Raw genomic sequence first — 7,466 nt, 5'->3', positions numbered from 1 at the left:
TGAGACATTTCTCTCTTTTGATCTTCATAATAGCCCTGTCCTGAAGATTCACTGCAAGGACTGATGTTGAAGCCGAAGCTCCAATACTTCAGCCACCTGATGCGAAGAACTGACTCATTAGAAAAGACCCTGATGCTGGGAAAGATTGAAAGCAGGAGGGGAAGGGGATGACAGATGAGATGGTTGGATGGCATCACCAGCTTGATGGACATGAGTTTGAGCAAGCTCCGGGAGTTGATGATGGACAGAGAAGCCTTGTGTGCTGCAGTCCATGGGGTCGCAAAGAGTTGGACACAACTGAGCGACTGAACTGAACTGAATAGCCCTGTAGAATGGGTATTGTTCTTATTTATATTTTAGATATAAGGAAGCCAATGAAAATCAGGATTGAAGAACTTGCCCAGGGATGACAGAACACAAGCTTTTTGGAATCCAAATGACAAACAATGTGAAAAATTATACTCATCCTAATAAAGAGGTGAGCGCAGACACGCAGTTGGAGAAGATTCAGGAAAGGGGGAAGAAGCAATGCCAGCTGCTATCCTTTAGTGTTCTCTGTGAATTAACCCATGTAGTCTTCTCAGCAACACTTCCAGGCAAGTGGTACTATTGTCCGTCTTTACAGATGAAGAAGCTGAGGCACGGGGAAATTACCTTGCCCAAGTTGGCATCATAAATAGTAGAGCAAGGTTTCCAATGGACTAACCCAGCTGCAGACCCCGTGTGCATATCTCCCCAGTTCACCAGTTAAATCACAGAAACAATGGGGAAAAGAGAACATGCAGGTAGCTCTTCAAAGGGAAGAGAGTCCTGAAATGGAAACCAGAGGTGGGATGGGGTTGGGGTGAACCAGTCCTCTGCTTTGGGTGCATGATGGGGGCGAGGCTTCTGAACAATTATGTAAGTTTCAGATGCATTCACGCAGTGCTCAGTCACATCCAACTCTGTAGCCCCACGGATTGTAGCCCACCAGGCTCCTCTGTCCATGGGATTCTCCAGGCAAAAATACTGGAATGGGCTGCCATCTCCTTCTCCAGGGGATCTTCCCTACCCAGAGATCAAACCTGTAGCAGGCAAGTTCTCTACCACTAGCGCCACATGGGAACCCCCTCATAACTACTCTGAAGCCTTCTACTTCCCCACATGGAAGGGGTTGGGATTAGGCCTTAGAAAATAACTACCAGTTTTAAAAATTAATTTATTTATTTTAATTGGAGGCTAATTACTTTACAATATTGTAGTGGGTTTTGCCATACATTGACATGAATCAGCCATGGGTGTACATGTGTCAACATAGTTAAGAAAAAAAAGAACTACTATTTTCATGAGCATCTCATATAATCTTCACAATTGTCTGTGAATTAGGTGTTACTGTTATCACTTTGCTGATGAGGAAGCAGAGGCTCTGAAAATTCATGACCAATGGTCATAAAACTTGTATGTGCCGGAGCCAAGAAGTGCGGCCAGGTCTGCCTGACTCCAAGGACCACACGTTCCCTTCTGTGCCTGGGGTGGGAGGTCAGTGGGGGTTGGAGGGGAGCCTGGCATCAGACTGATCACCTGAATTCACTGCACTCTGATGATGCATGTCACCACTCTGATCTTGGGCAGCCAGCGCTAAACCACCAGCAAGAAGGGGGCTGACACAAAAACAAACAAAAGGCTTTCATTTAATTCTTTATTTGAACATCAAATAGGTAGAGAAAATTGTTTAAGGTGCTTGAGCATCCCACTGGATTCATTTTTTTTTAAGGTGCAAAAGAGGTTTACAAGTGTGTTTCATTAAACAAAGCGAAGCTGCAACAAAACAGAATCACATCAATAATAGTATGCATCGGCGTATTAATCCATCAAACACAATTTGGCATTTGAGCTTTTCCCCGAAAAAACAAGAGCTCTACACTGAAAAATACGTAGTGCACAAAAAGCGCTGTTTATAAACCGTGAGAGAACATAAACTGGCATAATGTCACTTATTAATTCAAGTCTCTATGACCAATGACCTCTCTGTGAATGCAAAGGGGTCTGTGCCTCAGGCACCTGTTCATGGGGCTGTATGTGGTTTCCAGGGTACACAGCTCTGTAAAAACACACTGAAGATGGGTTTGAAACATGGCAGCATTTACACATTTTAAAAGTTCAGGCACATTTGGATGCAAAAAAAAAAAAAAAAGAATAGAAATTTTTCTTGAATCTCTGAAAGACAGTGCAAACTTGAAGTGCCATAATAGAGGCAGCAGTTACTTAGAAAACAATTTTCAGTGACTTAGAAGGAGGCCACATTCACTTTAATCCAAATGGAAAGGAACTGCAGTTAAAAACAGAGAAATAACACTAATGAAAAGGTGGATGTGTGGGACGGCACTTAAAGTCATTTGCTCCAGTTGACAGTAAGTTTTCAGGGAGTTCACCCAGGAACTGTGCAGTGTCATCTGGGTCATCATCCCAAGACTTGAACCCAAGAGAATCATGGTTATCTCAGAAGCTACATATGACTCTACATGTGTTTCTAACAACTAGTTTCCGGAAGCAAATCTGCCTGTGAATATCAGACGTTAACTATGGTCCTAGTGATGACTCCCAGTACCCACAGTCCATCTCAGAGGTGGGGAGTGTGACTAGGAAGGGATTTGGGATTAGTTTCATGTAGGGATAGTCTAAACCAGTGGCCTAAACCAATAGCCATTTCAGCGTATAAAGATTTTAAAGCAAGAATATTGTAATGGGATCAGAAGTTGGATTATCAGTTAGCCCCTTATTTGTTCAGCCCTCAAAAGGCATGGGCTATGGCATGGTTAAACATAGTTGCAAGGTTAATAGGGAAATTGAATCAATGACTACACTTCCTCAAGGGCTGGGTTTTGCAACCTACCTAGGGTCTTCTCTTTGGATGAACTAACCTCTCTGATGGTTGCATGACAGCATTACAGAATCATTACTGCAAGCCTGGAGCTAGGCAATGGCTAAAAGAAACACAGACCACTAGCTATTTCTTGGACTGTACTGCACATGCCTCTAGTTCTGCCCCGGAAATCAAGCTGCCGTTATAGGATCAGCTGTCACATACAGCTAGGTATTCGTGGTTAACAGAACACAAGTGAAATACTGAGTCCTGGTGCATGCCCCAAGTGCCAGTGCTGATCTGCCTCAGAATGCTTTCAGGACTCTTATCACGATATTTTTCATTCTTAAAATGCCCAAACCCATTTCCCCACTCTATTCTAACCCATCCACTCCCTCTCTGACCATGTCTTTCAAACTTTAAACTGTATCAGAGTAGGGGGGAAAAATACAGCATATTCCCTACATCCGAGTAACATCAGCTGCAAAGTATCAGCTCTCCATTAGTGGCACTTCATATAAGAACAAGAGATTTCTAAAATTACTTGAAACTCCCAGGCTAACATACCAACCATCTGGTGCTCTCTGCCCATTTCAAATGTAATAGTGTCTTTACATGAATACAAACATCTTATGTGAATAATGTAAAACCCTCCGCTGGATTATTGTTTGGATTTAGCTGGTATTACATCATCTAGAATCCTAGATTTTTTTTGTTTGTTTTTATTTTTTTAAAAGAAAATCTAAGTATAAACATTAAAAAGAACCCACTGACCCATTAGCTACTGTCCAAAAATATTACTACTTATATTTTGGTAAAGCAAAATTAGCTGCCCTGAATAATTTTCCTTTTCAGGCATAATCTCTGCTACATATGATTGTCTATCATTCAATATCCAACAATAGGCATCTGGATTAGTGCTATTTCATCTACTGTGGATATAAAAGTTGATATGAAAATGTGATCATCATTTAAATGAATAATCACCAGGCCTTAGGCATCAATGACTACATGACAAGGTAGTAATACAAAAAAAGTAAACATATTTTTTGTTGGCTTTGAATGTGTTAACCCAGTCAAATTAAATCCAAAACAGAATCACTACATTCAGTTGTCTGATAAACAAGCATTGCAATTTCAAAAAAATATATATTATACTATATAAGGTGCTTCTTAAACAAAAACAACAAAAGAATTATGTTCTAAACATTCTTACTGCAGACACATAAAATCGGCCCCAAATTTAGATGCACTTGTGAAAAAACTTTTTTTTTGGCCTTCCCAGGTTCCCGGCCCTTTGGTGATCACTTACTGGGTAATCAGATGAGTGAAATCCACTTTTGAAACAGGCATCCCAAGAGAAGCCCTAGAAGCTTGGCTGGGTTTGTTGACTAACCCATTGCCTATCAACAGGGTTCGAGTTACAGACTATGTGGTCACCAGAGGAAACCAAACTTTCTTTATAGCTGAGAAGGGGAACTAATTCATAATTGCTTTAGAGAAGCAAAGACCCAGGGAAGTCTGCCCTGTGATTGGAGTGAGCTTTTCTTGTTTAGCCTATAGGTCCAATGGATTCCTTTGGCCCAATTCTAGTCTTTCTCTCTTGGCTTAGGAAGTTCAATGAAATAGAGTCTGGAGAAGTTTTGTTCCCCTCCCCCAACCCTCGAGGCTAAACCCTGATTTTTGCATGAGCTGCATACAACCAAGGGCAGGTGTGGTCTGACCAGGCCCCAGGCAGCCTGAGTTCAGAAAGCTCCAATCCTGACCCTCCTCCCCCAGGGAGCACTTGCCACCAACCAGGGTCACTGGGAGCACCGAAGGGAGGAGGAGGAGGACAGCCCTCCATGGACCCCAGGGCAGCCCCGTACTACACTGTGGGGTCAGCCTGTAGCACTCCTAAGTGGCTGCAGCCTGTGGCAGGGCCACCCTGAGCCTCACAGTTTTATCCAGTTTCTGCCCTGTTTACCTCTTTGGTCTCTAGCCCCTACGAGAATCATGCACGTTTACTATTAAGCCCAGTGCCCCGGGGCTAAACGTGTTACCAGAGTGCCTGCTCCTTTGCCCTTGGTCGCAGCCTGAAAGTGAAAGTGAAGTCGCTCAGTCGTGTCTGACTCTTTGCGACCCCATGGTCTGTGGCCTACCAGGCTCCTCAGTCTATGGGATTTTCCAGGCCGGATTTTCGCAGCCTAGGCACTAGGAATTCACCTTGAAAGCGACACACCAGGAAGAGCCACGTAGAGCGCCCTCTGCTGGTAGGAGTGAGATCACACTAGAACAGGTCCTGAAGCCCATTTACTGCAAGTCCTGGGGTTGGAGGGGGGTGGGGAGGTGGGGGGGAAGCAGGGGGAGGTGAGGCTTTCTTTTATAAAATGAAAATGAAAACAAAAGACAAGTATCTATCTAAACTGGTGGATGTGGAGCTTATTTAACTGGGATCAACTTTGCTGCTTTCCATGGATCCATGGGAAGCCAGAATTAATTGGAACCCATGACGTATATATATTTAGTGCTCTCCATGGTAAAGCATTTAGCAAATTTGAAGGTGCAGTGTACTAAGCTGACAAAGTCTTGACAATTAGGGGCCTGCCTTCCCTGTGTGCATCTTGTATTCCTATAGGGGAAGTGGGTGGACAATCACTGAATATTCTGCTACAGCTATACAACAGAGCAAAAGCTTTAATAAAATGATATGGACCTATAGGAATACAAGAGGACATTATAATGAACCCTGGGCCTCGCTTTCTCCAAGTCAGCAATTAAAGGAGCCACTTTCAGTTCTTTCCTGTGGCTGATGCTCAGATCCATTAAAAAGTGCTTCACGTTCACGGAGGTGAAATGTCCACTCTCCAGGCCCGGGTCACAAATAGCTAAAGTGCACAGTCATCTGAACCCAGCTGGGAGACCGAGCTCAGTCATGAAGCGCTAGGTGAATCCTCGTGCTGAGTAAGGTAGCAAAGGCAGAGAGAGAGAGAGAACGGTAACAAAGAAATGAGCCCTGGAATCCCTTTGGCTGTTCCCAAAACAAGGCGTGCCACGTAGAACTGAGTGAGCGAATGAATGGCCATCCACATCAGAAAGCCCGTGGTGGGTGCATGCCAAGAGTGTGTGCAGGGGCAGAATTCGGCTAGAGTGATGCATGATGTGGGTAAAGTGCAACAGGGATTCTCAGAACCTTGGCGGGGAGCGGGGGAACTCTCAGACTGTGCTGGGGAAATTCTCTGCCTCCCCAGTGATGTAATATGTTTGCAAGGAATGCGATGAAGTGCAGCCAGTGGGGGCCAGCTGGCTCTGATTCACGTCCTCTGGAGGTGCGCTCCCGAAGTTGGCTGGGGCGTGCAGGCGGTGGGCATCCAGCATCTCCAGCAGCAGGTCGTAGAGAGGCACCACGTTCTTGCACTTCATGCTGTATAGATGCTCCATGCCTTTGTTGCTGCAGGAGGGGAGACACAGACAGGACCGCTCAGATCAGCCTCAGGCTCAGGACGGCTGAAACGCTGAGGAAGGGCAACTAAGAAAAGCCCCAGGACACTGATATGCCAACCTTTCTTCCTGCTTCAAGAGCCAGTTTAGGGTTCACTACACAGGTGGCTTTCTCTCCTCTATCACCGCTACATCTAAAAGGAGAAGCTGTGTTTGTTGTTGTCATTTAGTCGCTAAGTCGTGTGACTCTTTGCAACCCCATGGACTGTAGCTTGCCAGGCTCCTCTGTCCATGGGATTTCTCAGGCAAGAATACTTGTTGCCTGAGACAAGTGGGTTGCCAGCCACCAAGCAGGAAAAAGGGTTTTTTAATGGGGGCGGGGTGGGCGCACATCGCTTGGCATGTGGGATCTTAGTACCCCGACCAGAGATTAAACCCAGGCCCCTGCATTGGAACCATGGAGTCTTAAACACTAAGACTGCCAAGAAGGTCCAGGAAGGAACTTCTCAAATACGCAAAACAGTTCAAGAAATTCCCTTGCTCACAACTGTCCAGCTGCTTCTCATTTAACTCAGAATAAAATCTAAATTTCTGGCTGTGCTGTGCAAGGCTCGACTGACATGCCTTCCACCCACCTCTCAGACTTTGTCCCTCCTCCCTAACCCATACCTTGAGCCAGCCAAGTTTTCATGCTGCCCCTTAAAGGCACCAAGTTCTTTATGCTTAGACTCAGGGTACCTGCACTGGTTCTTCCCCGCCCCCGCCTGGAGGCACTTCTCCCAGATCTCTGGGTGTCACCCGTTCTGAGAGACCTGCCAAGACCCCAAGGGCAGGGGGCTCAAGGCCCTGCGGCTTTAGCCATCCTCTTTCAACCTCACTCCGTTTACCTGCCAGCGCGCATATCAACCTGAAACCCTTCTATGTATGTATTTATGAACATATGTATTTTTATTCTTTTTAAAACACCTTTACTTGTCTGCCTTGGGTCTTAGTTGCGGCATGCAGATCTTTGGTTCTGGTGTGCAGACTCTCTAGTTGTGGCACACGGGCTCAGTAGCTTCGCGGCATGAGGGATCTTAGTTCCCTGACTGGGATTCGAACCCTTGTCCCCTGCACTGCAAGGCAGATTCTTAACCACTGGACCACCAGGGAAGTCCCTGTATTTTAATTCTTGTTCCCTAAGCACAAGCACAGACACACAAGC

General features: G+C 45.4%; 1 protein-coding gene across 4 annotated transcripts in view; it reads right to left on the bottom strand.

Moving 5' to 3' along the window:
* Nucleotides 1-1,664: 1,664 nt before the first annotated feature.
* The window catches only part of ESR1 (estrogen receptor 1), a 410,467-nt gene continuing 404,665 nt past the window's right edge, over nucleotides 1,665-7,466 (bottom strand). For all 4 annotated transcript variants that reach the window (XM_070796395.1, XM_070796393.1, XM_070796396.1 and 1 more), the window contains one exon: nucleotides 1,665-6,272. In XM_070796395.1, the coding sequence (XP_070652496.1) occupies nucleotides 6,038-6,272 (235 nt within the window). In that variant the 3' untranslated portion in view covers nucleotides 1,665-6,037. The remainder of the gene's footprint in view (nucleotides 6,273-7,466) is intronic.

Source organism: Bos indicus, chromosome 9 (genome assembly GCF_029378745.1).
Source record: "Bos indicus isolate NIAB-ARS_2022 breed Sahiwal x Tharparkar chromosome 9, NIAB-ARS_B.indTharparkar_mat_pri_1.0, whole genome shotgun sequence".
Classification (NCBI taxonomy): domain Eukaryota; kingdom Metazoa; phylum Chordata; class Mammalia; order Artiodactyla; family Bovidae; genus Bos; species Bos indicus.
This window is presented reverse-complemented; position numbering and strand designations above follow the sequence as displayed.